General features: G+C 42.7%; 1 protein-coding gene across 3 annotated transcripts in view; it reads left to right on the plus strand.

Annotated features, from left to right (window-relative positions):
* The window catches only part of ZNF385D (zinc finger protein 385D), a 990916-nt gene that overhangs the window by 833178 nt on the left and 144213 nt on the right, over nucleotides 1-13525 (plus strand). For all 3 annotated transcript variants that reach the window (XM_027529705.1, XM_027529707.1, XM_027529706.1), the window contains one exon: nucleotides 6581-6691. In XM_027529705.1, coding sequence (XP_027385506.1) covers nucleotides 6581-6691 — 111 coding nt within the window. The remainder of the gene's footprint in view (nucleotides 1-6580; nucleotides 6692-13525) is intronic.

The following is a 13525-nucleotide window of genomic DNA, read 5'->3' on the forward strand; positions in this document are numbered from 1 at the left end:
CAAGTCCTCGATGTTCTTGATGGGAATGGTGATACCATGGGAGCAGGCACATGTTTGGAAAAGGCAACTAATGATACATTTAATATGCATGCACTCTTTGGGTATGGAAATTGTCTGTTTTTAAAAGAGGGCAAAAGTTGCAAGTTTTCCCAACTGGAAAAATTTGTTGAAGAAACGCAATTATTATAATTTTTAATAATGTGTAAGTCATATAATGGAGAAGGAAATGGCAACCCACTCCAGCGTTCTTGCCTGGAGAATCTCATGGACAGAGGAGCCTGGTGGGCTGCAGTCCACGGGGTCACAAAGAGTCAAACACCACTAAGCAACGAACACACACACACATGAGTCATATAAACACAGTTTTACTGGTTCATAGTTGATGGAATAAACTACGTGTCACTTAATATTCAGTCCAGTTCAGTCGCTCAGTTGTGTCCAACTCTCTGTGACCCCATGGACTGCAGCACGCCAGGCCTCCCTGTCCATCACCAACTCCCGGAGCTCACTCAAACTCATGTCCATCGAGTCGGTGATGCCACTTTATGTTACAGGGTCACACATTCCAGGACACCATTATCACAAAGCTTTATTGTGGTGCTGGACGGAGGGGCCAGAGTGGGAAGTTGTGCTGCTTGTTACTTCCGTGATAGTAGGCAAGGGCAGTGAGAGCTCCTCGGGAGGTTGCTAGGCTAGAAGCAGTGCTTACGAGCACAGATACACCGTGAGTGCCAGGAAGTGTGACCTTAGCCTGATTGTCACAGGTCACTGTCACCTAGAAATACCAGCCGGAAGAGACAACCTTTGTATTTCTAGACTTCTAAACACCCTGGCATTTAAATTCTTATTCTTTGATATGAAAACCGCAAGCCACAATACCTACAGGAACAGAGAGAGAGGACGTCTCCTGGAGCAGGACAGGTACAGACAAGGTTCAGCCCCATCCCTCCTCCCTGCAAACACAGCAGCGACCTGGGGAAGGCGGTTGGGAAGGAACCTCAGCGACTCACCTGACACTGGCCCTGGCCGCTCATCTACAAACCAATTTAGCAGAAAGCCCCGAAGGGAGGTGAGGGAGAAGCAAGGCCTGGGAAGAAACGCAAAGACCCTTAAACCTGCAATGAAGGAAAACATGTTCATTTGGCTTTAAATAAGGCCTTAGGCTGAGTCCGAAATTGAATTTTACTCTAGAGTTAGGGTGAGCATATCAATAGCTAGTGTATCATTCTTCACTTTGGTGTGTTGGTTTGGGGAGTGTTGGATAATGTCTTTGGAAAATGTTAGCTTTCAAAATATCCCACTTTAGGTATTATATAACTGTATCTTAAAATACCATGTGGCTTTTACCATTGCTTTTTAGTTTTTAACTCAGGGCTGCATGGGTTCAATGAAATGTCCGACTGAGATTTCTGGGTATTACATTTTTAGTTTAATGACTTTATTTTTGCACAAAAGCTTGCATTTTATTCATATTCATATAATGATTTTATTTTACAGGATCACACTTTTTAAACTGTATGTATTGAACAAAGATGCTAAATTTAAAAACAAACGACAAAAGCTTTGGTTATATTATTTTAGAAATTAGTTATTTAAAGCAGATATTTTGTATGGTGGGGCATCTCAGAGAATTTAATGTTAGATGTGCACTGTGAATGCCCAGGCTGTGGTACCAGGTTTCCTACAACTTATTTAACCCAAGAACTCCTTTTTTCTTTCCTGCACACACTGGCGTTTCTTGAGACTGATTTTGCAGACAGATTCTAGTGATGACACACATACACACAATAAAGTACGATTATTTTGACAGCTCGGACCTCTTGGTTCGCAGGGAGGAAACCGACATGCGTGCCTTTCCTTTTGGGCAGAGCGTGTGATTCCAGCGCATCCGCATTTGCGCCCCAGCATGCGTGCAGCCCTCAGTCTGCCTGACTCTGCGGTCCCTCGGACTGTAGCCTGCCAGACCCCACTGTCCATGGGATTCTCAATGCTAAATGATGCCGTGTTTGGGCAAAATGAACAAAGGGGCCGTGTGTGTCCCCTGAGCGACAGTAGCTGCTACTTTTAGTCATTTACCACGTGTTGTGCTCAGTCGCTCAGTCGTGTCCGATTCTTGGTGACCCCCTGGACGGCAGCCTGCCAGGCTCCTCTGTCCATGGGGCTCTCCAGGCAAGAAGACTGGAGCGGGTGGCCCTTTACTTCTCCAATATGGATCATGTGGTATCACTTAATTACCTGTTTAACAGCAGAAATTACTTAGATGTAGCCCTTGTTACGGAGAAGGCAATGGCACCCCACTCCAGTACACCTGCCTGGAAAATCCCATGGACGGAGGAGCCTGGTGGGCTGCAGTCCATGGGGTCACTGAGGGTTGGACACGACTGAGCGACTTCACTTTCACTTTTCACTTTCATGCATTGGAGAAGGAAATGGCAACCCACTCCAGTGTTCTTGCCTGGAGAATCCCAGGGACGGGGGAGCCTGGTGGGCTTCCGTCTATGGGGTCACACAGAGTTGGACACGACTGAAGTGACTTAGCAGCAGCAGCAGCAGCCCTTGTTAATTCCTTGTTGTAAACGGTTTCCATGTATTTGTATCTGTATCTATTAAAGAGGTGACTGTGACTTACGGCCATTACTGAAGGCATTAAACTTTTGTTGTCTTGCTGTACTAGGTTCCTGAGATAATAATAGAGAATTACACGTGGTGGCATAACTATGGTTGTTGATTTCATCATTAAAGGATAATTCAGTTTAAAAAAAAATGTATACTGGAAAATATTTTAAAGTTTGGTTTTATAGCTATAGTGATCAGAACAACATTCAGTTAAAAAAAAAAAAAGAATTAAATCTAGAGAATATGCCACATTTGCCTAAAGTGTCTGCTTCTAAAATACCTCCTGCACAGATATGGATTGAATGCAGTCAGTGAAAGTGACCAATATTACTGAAAGACAAAAATAAATAGCTACTCTCGAAATATGATAAACTCAAAACTGTGTATTTTCAGAGAGCATCTTTAATATAAATATGTCGTTCATTTTTATTTCACAGTGTCATTATAAAGGGGCTTCGGTATTCCTGAACAGAATACAGGTGTAATTCACCTGATCTCTAAGAAATGGATCCTGTTTGGGCAGATGGAACAGATGCAGTAGGAATGCTGAGACAGCTGCCTCTAAATTAGTACCCCCTTAGTTGCTGGCCAGAAAGGAAGCTCCCCCAGTGCCCTCTGTGCTGTCACGGAAGCATTGTGATGGCATTTGTGCCGTGTCAGAGGGACCCGGGAGGCAGGAGGTGGGCTCTGCAGCATCCTGCACTCACTCAGCCCTGCGGCTGCTGGCTCTCGGGTTCTGCTCATGGTCCATTTTGGTTCTGAGGAAATAGGGGTGAGGCGGGGCTGAGGAAAGTTTGATTTAACTGGGGTGGGAGACAGGGCAGTGTATGTATGTAAGAATCCTGTGCCATGCCCTATGACCTTTCTCACGAGTACTCTAGGTTGAAACTAAGAAAAGTAAACTGTAATTTTATGTTAATGTTTAATGTTTGGATTCAGATGCAAAACTGAATTTAGAAATGAACTTAGATCATGTATTAAGATTTGAAAAACAGAATTTACTGGAAACAATTCAAAGTTCATCAGCTAACACATGGATAATCACATTAGGGTGAAAGTGAAAATGTAAGTTGCTCAGTCATGTCCAGCTCTTTGTGACCCCATCGACTGTAGCCCGCCAGGCTCTTCTGTCCATGGGATTCTCCAGGCAAGAATACTGGAGTGGGTTGCCATTTCCTTCTCCAGGGAAATCTGCCAGACCCCGGGGATTGAACCCGGGTCTCCTGCGTGGCAGGCAGATTCTTTCGAGTCTGAGCCACCAGGGAAGCTCACACGGGCTCACCCATACAAAGGGCTACTACTTGGCAGTAAAAAGGAATGTTACCAATGCGTGCAGCGGCACGCGTGAATCTGAGAAACATCACGCTGGATGAAAGACGCCAGGCACGGAAGACCGTATAGTGTATGGTTCCATTTGTATGAACTTTGAGGAAAGGGAAAAATATAGTTACAGAAGGCAGAGCGGTGATTTCACCGGGTGGGGTGGGAGGGAGGAATTGACCTCAGGAGGGAACTTTATGGGTAATGGAAGTGTTCTATGAGGTAATTATTAAGACTGTATCTATTTGTCAAATCTCACCAAACTGTAAATTTAACACTGGTGAGCTTTATTGTGTTTAAATTAAAACTGGTTGAAAAGAAAGTACAGTATAATTCACTAGTGGGGGAGGGGATCCTAGACTCTGTTAATTTCTGGAAGTGACCAGAAAAATTGTGGGGCAGCTGAGCTTCATCCAAAATCTGGGATGAACATCAGGAAAAATGTCGAGTGGTGATGGAAGCTACGAATGAGAACCCATGAGCTCTTCTTGGTCACAGCTGTTTAATATAAAAACCATCTAGCCTCGCACTTAGCACCAGGAGGCACTTAATAAATGCTGAGCACTGTCCTCTTCTTGTCGATGCCATTATTTTATTATTATTGAGAATAGTGCATTATGAGTGTCTAGACAACATTATAGAAGTTGTGAACAGAGAAAACCTTTATCCTACCCACTGGTGGAAAGAGTCTATGAGTTAACTGGTTCTGATGATTTGAAATCATCAGGAGGTAGAATTTATCAGTGACTGGTTTAGGCTAATTAGTGAACTATAATGTATCACAGACGGAGAAGGCAATGGCACCCCACTCCAGTACTCCTGCCTGGAAAATCCCATGGATGGAGGAGCCTGGTGGGCTGCAGTCCATGGGGTCGCTAAGAGTCGGGAATGAGCGACTTCACTGTCACTTTTCACTTTCATGCATTGGAGAAGGAAATGGCAACCCACTCCAGTGTTCTTGCCTGGAGAATCCCAGGGATGGGGGATCCTGTTGGGCTGCCGTCTATGGGGTCGCACAGAGTCAGACACGACTGAAGCAACTTAGCAGCAGCAGCAGCAATGTATCACAGAAGCACTTAGAGCATCATTTCACAGACATATTCTTAGCTTTTGTGTGTGTCAAATCTTGTCTGAACTGACTCAGTCCATGGGGAAGACTCTCAGAAGAACTTTGTATCGGATGAGAGTTAAGAGTTCCAAAGTCTGTAAGTATTGAACAGAATCAATGGCTGGTGTAGGACATTGAAATCATTTTGAAATGTTTTTTGGACACGTGAGAGATAGAAAGCGCCAACAAAGACCGTAGGAATGTGAGGCTCCTGTTATCCCTAATCATCACATACGTGTACACAAAAGAGAAAACAGAACAGCCAAGATTTATTGACTTTTAATGTGCTTGGCACTGTACTGCGCTAAGTGATTTCAAGAATTATTATGACTAAACTTCATCACAAGCTTAAGAGATAATGCATAAGAGCACAGAGGCTGCGCGTGTATTAAGAAGACAATCAAAGTTTGATTCTGACTAACATTTGGGAACCGTGGGTGAGGACCCTGGAACGAACCTTGGTGACATTCCATTTTACCAGCGTTGTTTTGCCAGCATCATGCTTTGGATATCCCATGTCCTGTCCTGGGAGTGGGATGCAGAGAGAACTGACATCTGGCCCAAACTCTGACCTCCCAGTAGTGAGCCCATGGGAGAGCAGCATGTGTTAGGGGATCAGTCAGTGATCGTTGAAAGAACCCACAGTTCCACATGACTGAATTCTTAGGAAGCGGAATTTGTGTGTAAGCAACCCTTGCTTTTTCAAAGTTTGTTTTCCAGCACTTCAATTTGACCAAAGACCTATATTAGTACCTGCTTCCACTAAACAAGCAAATCCAAAGAGGATTTGCGGGAAAAAAAAAAAAAAAAAAGGACAAATGGTGGAAAAGACGTCCAGCCTTTGTTTTTGCAACAGCCCTTATAGAGGCGGCAGGAACCGTGATCCGCAAGCTCGGTGTTGCCAGCTCTTTCCCCAGGGAAGCACGCTCGCATCTCAGCAGCCAGCCCCAAGGCTTTGTGCTGTGTCTCAGCCTCTGTGCTTTCTCTCCATTTGCTTTCTGCAGCCTTTTGCAAGATGGGTCCTAAGGTAGTGGCTTCTCCTTTCAGATAGCAGGGGAAACCCATGATAGATTCTTAAGGCAGAAAAGATACCAAACATAGCAGAAGGCTAATTATCCATAAAGAGGCTCAAGTTATTTTCATGGCCGCTCGTCTATTTTGAAGTCCATTTGAGGCAATGGTACAGACTCACTGCTGTGTAAGATTTCACACAGTCACGATAACTTGAGTTTTGATAAATCTTTAATTATATAGGAGGGTTATCAAACTGGGACAATTGTGGATCCTAAATGAGGGAAGCGGTTAGCATGCAGACTCTAATGGTACATTTATCATTTCTTTATCACACTGTGCTTCCGGCTCGTTGTTGTCTATTTTCTAAGAAAGTAGAAATGCTGTTTCTCAGAATAAAAATGTTCTTTCTAGTGCAAGCAGTAGATTGAAGCTGTCCAGATAGGTTCTTTAATGAAACAGGCAACATTCCAATGGAGCTGACGAGCTTTATTTCTATTTGTTGTGTTTTTTTTGTCATTACAGATGGACCCGATTCAGAAAGCTGTAATAAATCATACTTTCGGGGTTCCTCTTCCTCATCGAAGAAAGCAGATCATTTCGTGCAACATTTGCCAGTTGAGATTTAATTCTGATGTAAGTTTACCATTTAGTATTCACTGAAAAAATGCAGTTTGCTGTTCTAATCTTGAAGAAGAGATTTCTGAAGCATTTTTCTCCAATGACTGAGCATGTCAAAATTCAAAGATAGCATTTTAACTCCTTATGTGCTTTAATTTCGGAGTTTACTATATAATGAAGCAAACTGCACTTGTGGTTTAATGGTATTCTTTAGTCTCCCAGGAGTGCTAAATTTAGATCACACACTTGCTTTTGGGGAACAGTCTGAATTTAGGACTAATGAGATTTTCAATAAATAACATCTCTGAAATAAGGTAGGTCCCAGGCGATATCTCAAGGCCATGGTTTTGGCTTTGTGAATTCTCTTCTCCTGCTTTGATGGCCCTTAATTCCAGATCAGCTCTGGTGCCTTTATTTGTTTTTGTGTTACAGATCTGAAGTCCCCGACCCAGAAAGACTAGCATTTTAACAGGACATTCTAAAGACCTCAAAGGAGCCCCTAATGAGTAGAAGTCAAGGAGGGAACATGGCAGGAGGGAGACAGTGTAGACATGACCCTTTGCATGTTATTCACAGAGAGGGAGTCACATCTTTTATACCTTTTCTAAGAATCAAGGTTGACGCTGGATTCAACACAGAAGCTAATTTGGTTTGCAGCCCATATGGAAAATACGGCCACTCCCCTCAACCTGCCCTGGTGTGGAGTTGGTCCTGAGATAACAGAAAAGAAAAGGAATGCTGGTTTGGAAGGAACAAAAATTGAGCATTTGTGGGTGCACTTGGCAAATGGAGGACCCCAGCCTATCAGTGTGACCCCTCCAGGGTGCCCTGAGCTGGCCCTAAATTGATGTGCTCTATGGAGATGACCAAACAAATCTGGGTTGTAGAGAATGTTAGGCCTTCCAGCATTTAATCGCCCTAGGCAAGTGGGCCCCTTAGGCAATGATGAAGGTAGCATATGAGATAATCAGGCGGAGGAAACAGATGTGTCACAAACAGAGTGGCTTTTTCCTTCTGTGAGAACATTTCATTTTGTATAAAGTTTGCTACTGTCTTATGATCTCATCCTTAAACTGGTACAATTACCAGGTAATTTTATAACATTCCCTCTGCTGACTTAAAAAAGTGGAGAGGAGGCTGCCTGCATAGCCCTCGAATGGGCCACTGTTAATATTAAGAGAATACAGTAAGCATGCAGCACTTTATTTGAAAGGATGTCTTTTGTTTCTTTTTGTTTGTTTCATTGCTTTTTAATAATTAGCACCTTGATTTGAATTTTAAGAAAATTACTATAGTTTGACTTACAGATATTTCAAGTGATTAGTATTATGTAATATTCTCTTCCAGCTGGTATAAAAACAGTTTCCCTGACATACAAACAAGAGTTCTGAACTTAGTAGTGCAATCTTGATCATTTTAAAATACTTAGCAAACAGTTGTATATTTCCATAATTGTTAAGTGTATCCTTCTTTATTCTGAAATTTGACTTTGGAACTGATTGGATGGATGATGTTGAGGAAGTCTTTCAGGAGCCACATTTCCATTCTTTACAGCTAATGGGGCTCCTTCAAATACCAACCTTTCTGCCAACAGTTTCACTGTTAATGTTTTTGTCCATGTTAAGGAAACTTACTGTAAACTGAAGTCTTAGAAAAAGACTTCAAGGTTATTGAACCCAATCTCCCACTAAATGAAGGGAAACCATTGGCTAGATCAAGACTAAGTCTTTGGGTTGACTATCTTCAGTAATGGGTGACTCACCACTTCATGACAGCTGATCCTTTTCTCTTCTTTTTATATCTTTTTAAGTGTTTCTACTCGGAGAAGGCAATGGCACCCCACTCCAGTACTCTTGCCTGGAAAATCCCATGGGCGGATGAGCCTGGTGGGCTGCAGTCCATGGGGTTGCTGAGGGTTGGACACGACTGAGCAACTTCACTTTCACTTTTCACTTTCATGCACTGGAGAAGGAAATGGCAACCCACTCCAGTGTTCTTGCCTGGAGAATCCCAGGGACGGGGGAGCCTGGTGGGCTGCCGTCTATGGGGTCACACAGAGTCGGACACGACTGAAGCGACTTAGCAGCAGCAGCAGCAGCAGCAAGTGTTTCTACTAATCTTCCATATGGCTATCAAAATCAGATTTTAAAAAACTAGAAATGCTTTTAGATATGCTTTAGGAAACACTATATTATGATTATTAACATAAGGAACCTAATAAAAATAAAGATTTGCATACTTCTTATCTAAAACGTAAACTTATTTTATTTCCATCGTACGAGACGATTAAAAAAACTGTATTTGTGTTCCTTTGCTAATGAATTTTCAAGGTGATGTAGGGACCAGGATGTATATTTTAGGGAAATCGGTTCGCACTCTCACAGCTGTGCTTTCAGATCCCTCGAAGGGAAAAGTCGCGCGGTGTTTGGAGGCGTGGCAGGCACCGCTGTCAGAACTGAGCGGTGCAGGCGTGACTACTCGGCAGAGGGCGCTGTGTTCACCTTTTCTTGCTGCTGTAGCAGGTGCCACGCGTTTAGCGTCTTAAGGTGACTCCTCTCTGTGACCGCGTAGTTGTGGAGCTGAGTCAGAATGGGTCTCACGGTGCTGCAAGCAGGGTGTCAGCAGGGTGACGGCCCTTCAGGGGCTCTGGGGAGATTTCAGTTCCTTGTCTTTCTTTTCTGGAAGCTGCCCTCTTTCCTTGGCGTGATCCCCCCTCCCGGCCTCAAGACTACAAGGCCGAATGAGTTCATCTCATATGGACTCACCCTCACTCTTCTGCCTCACTCTTCCACATTTAAGGACCTTTGTGATCACAGTGGACCCACCTGGATAATCCAGGATAACTTTTCTAGTTTAAATTTAGCGGTTTAGCAACCTACTTTCATCTGGTGACCTAACCCCTTTGTCATATAATGTAACATATCCATCATGTCCAGGGGTTAGGACTTAAATATTGTTATCATACCTTCAATAGATACTCGTGTGGATGTTTGATTTAGCTTTGAACTGAATAGCATGACCACCTGAATTTGTCAAATATTTACCCAGGCCAGTTCTTTGATCTGTACAAACTGGATACATACATTCATTGCCCTTACATTTTTCCTTGTTGAACCTTGAATATAAATTTACTATGCTATGCAAATTTTTTTAATTGTAGTTTTTTTTAAAGTAGGAAGTTCCAATATTATTGAGTTTATAAATGACATAGCATCGTATTAACTATGATTTACAAGCAAAATATAATTATTGCAAAATTGAAATATAGGAGTGGAAACTCCTTTAGAGACCTTAAAAATGTCTCTATGGCATTATGATGTCAATAAAGGGGAACTAATGTGCTGAAAATATAAGATTTGTTTATTCATTGACTGGTCATATCTATAAATACCGATTTCATGAAATATTTAATACTGAATGCCAAGATAAATTGGATTTATGATCCATTCATTCATATATAAATGTTTCTAAATAAAGAGAAAATACATATATATGTGCATATACATCATTTTATTCTTCAAAAGCTTTAAATCCCAATAAAACTGCCTGTTTGCTCTTTCCATGTATATCGAGCATTTATCATCCTGTTTCCATTCTTAAACCTAGAAGCTGGGAAAGTGATGCTGTAATTCACTTGTATGCTTGGTTGAATCCTCTGTCGCATAGGAAAGTATTTTTGCCTTATGAACCTTTTTACATTTCAAAGCTTCTTCCTCTTCCAATGAAAATAATAGCTTGTAGTTCTTTTCATCGCTACATCATGAAAATTCAATTTCCTTTCCCTCTAAGCTTTTATTTATTGTTTAACCCTTTGTGTCATAAAGCCTGTGGTTTGGTGTTTGCTATACATGTTTCCTTGCAGTACATTTTCCATGTTTTGCCCTATGGATATTTTCCTGAGGAGCACCTTGTATTAGAGAAGGCGATGGCACCCACTCCAGTACTCTTACCTGGAAAATCCCATGGACGGAGGAGCCTGGTAGGCTGCAGTCCATGGGGTCACTAAGAGTCGGACACGACTGAAGGACTTCACTTTCACTTTTCACTTTCATGCATTGGAGAAGGAACTGGCAACCCACTCCACTGTTCTTGCCTGGAGAATCCCAGGGACGGGGGAGCCTGGTGGGCTGCCGTCTATGGGGTTGCCGAGTCGGACACGACTGAAGTGACTTAGCAGAAGCAGCAGCACATTATATTGTATGCATTTTAAATCAGATTACCTTCTCCTGGTGCAGGCATTCACTTTGGGGAAAAGATGAAACTCTTTGACATTTATGTGGGACACACATGGAGTTATGCAAAAAGGCTTCCAGTTAAAGAACGAAAGGTTGTAATTTGTCCAATTATTTTATCAGCATCTTAAAATAAGCATAAATTACCGTTGGCCTGGACCAGTTGGTAAGTGTGCCTTTGAAAGAAAACTTACAGCCAAGGCTAGCGTGGCTGTAAGATTAAGTGAGGTAGAAAAAGATTAATTACTCAATGAGTATTTATAGCATGGAAAATAAGATCTGAGGCCCCGAAACTGAGGGATCACAAACTTGTAGTATCTAAGCGTCAGTCTGGTGGAAGTCCCCCAAATAGCACTTCCTGATATGTTAGAGACCGAAGGAAGCTTGCTAATTTCAAGGTGGAAACTGAGGCATGAAGCGCAGGGAGGCTTGTCCAAGGCTGCGTGGCGGAGGTGGGCCACGCCGGGCCGGTGTGCATGTCCAGGCTGTTTCTGCCTCACCTGCTCCAGGTAGGGCGGTGAGTCCACCCAGAGAGCCAGCCTCCCCTACAGCAATGGTGTGGCTGGTGCCCTGTGTGTTCCCCGCCCCGCATCCCAGAGAGAGAGTCCCAGGGTTCCTTGCCCCGTGGAATGACCTGGGGCAGTCAGTCCACTGTGCCGGGTCGTCCTCCCCACGGGCTCCGCTCCCTACAAGGTCTGCAGAGCCTTCCCAATGCCCCTTCTCTGCTCTTCACTCACACAGTTAGTCATAAATACCAGGAAAATGCAAGTGTCAGTGTGAACCCCTGAACTAGAATACAGCAGGAACAAATCTTTTATGACTTGAGACAGCCAAGCATTAATGACTTCAGGGGACTGCTTGATGAACCAGAGGGAAGCAACCTCCTTAGAAGACATTCCTTACAGATTGCAAGCCCCTCCAAAGGGATTCCTTGGGATTATTACCGATATAATTGATACATTTTCCAATGGTATTGTAAAATAGAAATCATTGTTCTGCATTTTAGAACTCAGAAATGTAGTGAAACCAAACGATAAATTTGAATATAGTTCCTATCTCTGTGAAAACTCCCATAATCAAACGTGGCAACATAATGATGCAGATGCTAATGGGAATATTTTTTCTTTCCGAATGACCAAACTTAGATAATTACACTGTCTTTAACATAAGATCTTAGGACACATCTTTTAAATATTTAAATCAATAATATGGGGGTGGGTGGAATCCTGATATTTAAAGGAAATGCTGCTTGGATGGAGAGAAAAACAAAACTAATACTTGTTTTGGAGTGGAAGAACTATTCTTTTATTTTTCAAATTTCCTTTATGAGTATGCCTCGGTTTTATAAAGGATTTTTGCCTCTACTATCCTGTTATGGTTTTCAAGCTACGTGTTTTATCCCAAAGCAGGTCTCAGTTGCAATATTCCAAATATTCCATGCCTGTTTCTAGCAATGTCTTCAATCTCAGAGAGGCCCAGGAAAGTTGAGTGATATTATTGTTGTCTCATTCAAATTTCAGTGTTTTATTGATATCTTAGGAGAAAGGTTAGTACACATCTATGCATGGGGGAAACCCATGTAACCTCAAACCTGAAGCCACACAGCATCCAGAGAAGCTGAGTGAATTGGTAGAAAAAATAATCGATCAGGAATTTGACAACCCATTGTTGAGATGTGTTTTCTCTTAATAGGTTGTGTTAATTTTGTTCCACAATTATCTCATTTAAAATGATGAGCCATTTCTTACAGCCACGTTGTAAGGATATAAAATGCAACGTGTGGGCAATGGGATTATAAACTCTATAGTGAATGAAATGGAATGGTCATTTTTATTATATGGGATAAGTAACTAAGTTACAGTTATTTCACTCTTCAAATGTTAAAGTACTTCTTAAGGAATATAGAAGTTTGAAAATATCTTCCTTTAAAAGAAAAAAAGGTGCTCGCAGAGACTGCCCCTGTTGAAAGCGTCTTTGTGTATCTTTGTGTTAACATTGGAGATGCCCACTCCAGGTCAATCTTTACCTTTTACCTTTAAAACCAGCAGGTACCATATGTCCTTGGCACAGCTGCCTTTATAAAAAAACTCTCAACCTCTTTAAGTCTGTTGCTGCTGCTGCTGTGCCCCAAAGGATCTTCAGAGGAACCCAGTTATAAATTTAATTTTCAGGCAGCTTTGAAGCATCTCTTTCATAGGTGTGTGCTCTTTGTCTCCAGGACTCTCAGAGCTATTTAGAGCTCTGGCCTGTGTGTCGGGCTCTCCCTGCTGGGCGCTTTGCTTCTTCAGATGTGGTTCTAGGACAGGGCCGTCCAGTGTCTGTGCCCGAGGACACTGTCTGGGCCCGTGGGCTGGAGTCGCTGGGCCAGCCCGTGGGAGGAGCTCCTCGGAGTGGGTCCTGAGAGAGTGCTTGGTTCACTCGACTCTGCATCTTGCATAGAGCCCGGGGCTCTGCCAGGACTTCTCAGGAAACAAACCTTGAACAGAAAGACTGAACAAGAAATACTGGGCCTGCCTATTCTAGAATTTTGGAGCCAGTGAGCCAGTTAAGAGTATGGGAATCTACTGAAGAGGCAGTGTGTTTCTTTGGCAGGCTTTTAAAAATAAAACTTCAATAT

Source organism: Bos indicus x Bos taurus, chromosome 27 (genome assembly GCF_003369695.1).
Source record: "Bos indicus x Bos taurus breed Angus x Brahman F1 hybrid chromosome 27, Bos_hybrid_MaternalHap_v2.0, whole genome shotgun sequence".
NCBI classification, from domain to species: Eukaryota; Metazoa; Chordata; class Mammalia; order Artiodactyla; family Bovidae; genus Bos; species Bos indicus x Bos taurus.